The 969-nt window shown below is 54.1% G+C and overlaps 1 protein-coding gene across 1 annotated transcript; it reads right to left on the bottom strand.

The window, feature by feature from the left end:
• Window positions 1-969, bottom strand: LOC140265401 (olfactory receptor 14J1-like). The gene has a single exon (XM_072361321.1). The coding sequence runs from the start codon at window positions 967-969 to the stop codon at window positions 1-3; it is 969 nt and encodes a 322-aa protein (XP_072217422.1).

The raw sequence follows: 969 nt of genomic DNA, 5'->3' as shown, positions 1-969 counted from the left end.
TCAGTAAAAAGCATGAATTCTAAAAGAAGGGCAGTTCAATATTTGTGAAACACATTTTGTCATCATTTTCATCACTGCATCCTTGACTTCCTGGCTCCTCATGCTGTAGATGAGGGGGTTCACTGCTGGAGGTACCACAGAGTACAGAAGTGCCACCAGCAGGTCCATGGATGGGGAAGAGAGAGAGGGGGGTTTCAGGTAGGCAAAAATGCCAGTGATGACAAGCAAAGAGACCACAGCCAGGTGAGGGAGGCACGTGGAGAAGGCTTTGTGCCTTCCCTGCTCAGAGGGCATCCTCAGCACGGTCTTGAAGATCTGCACATAGGACACAACTATGAAAACAAAGCACCCAAAGACTAAACTGGAACCAAAAAAGAGAAGCACAACTTCCCTGAGATAGGAGGCTGAGCAGGAGAGCTTGAGGATCTGGGGGACCTCACAGAAAAACTGGTTGACAACATTGCCTTGGCAGAGAGGCAGTGAAAACGTACTGGCAGTGTGCAGCAGGGAAATGAGAACCCCAGTCCCCCAGGCAGCTGCTGCCATGGTGGCACAAGCTCTGCTGTCCATCAAGGTCCCGTAGTGCAGGGGCTTGCAGATGGCAACGTAGCGGTCATAGGACATGATGGTGAGAAGAGAATACTCTGCTGACATGAAGAAAAAGAAGAAGAAGACCTGTGCAGCACATCCTGCATAGGAGATGGCCCTGGTGTCCCAGAGGGCGTTGGCCATGGCTTTGGGGAGAGTGGTGGAGATGCAGCCCAGGTCGAGGAGGGCCAGGTTGAGCAGGAAGAAGTACATGGGGGTGTGCAGGCGGCGGTCGCAGGCTACGGCTGTGCTGATGAGGCCGTTGCCCAGGAGGGCAGCCAGGTAGATGCCCAGCAAGAGCCAGAAGTGCAGGAGCTGCAGCTGCCGCGTGTCTGCCAACGGCAGCAGGAGGAACTCGCTGATGGAGCTGCTGTTGGACAT

Source organism: Excalfactoria chinensis, unplaced genomic scaffold (assembly GCF_039878825.1).
Source record: "Excalfactoria chinensis isolate bCotChi1 unplaced genomic scaffold, bCotChi1.hap2 Scaffold_85, whole genome shotgun sequence".
NCBI lineage: Eukaryota > Metazoa > Chordata > Aves > Galliformes > Phasianidae > Excalfactoria > Excalfactoria chinensis.
Note: the sequence above shows the minus strand (reverse complement) of the source record. Positions and strands in the feature narration are given on the sequence as shown.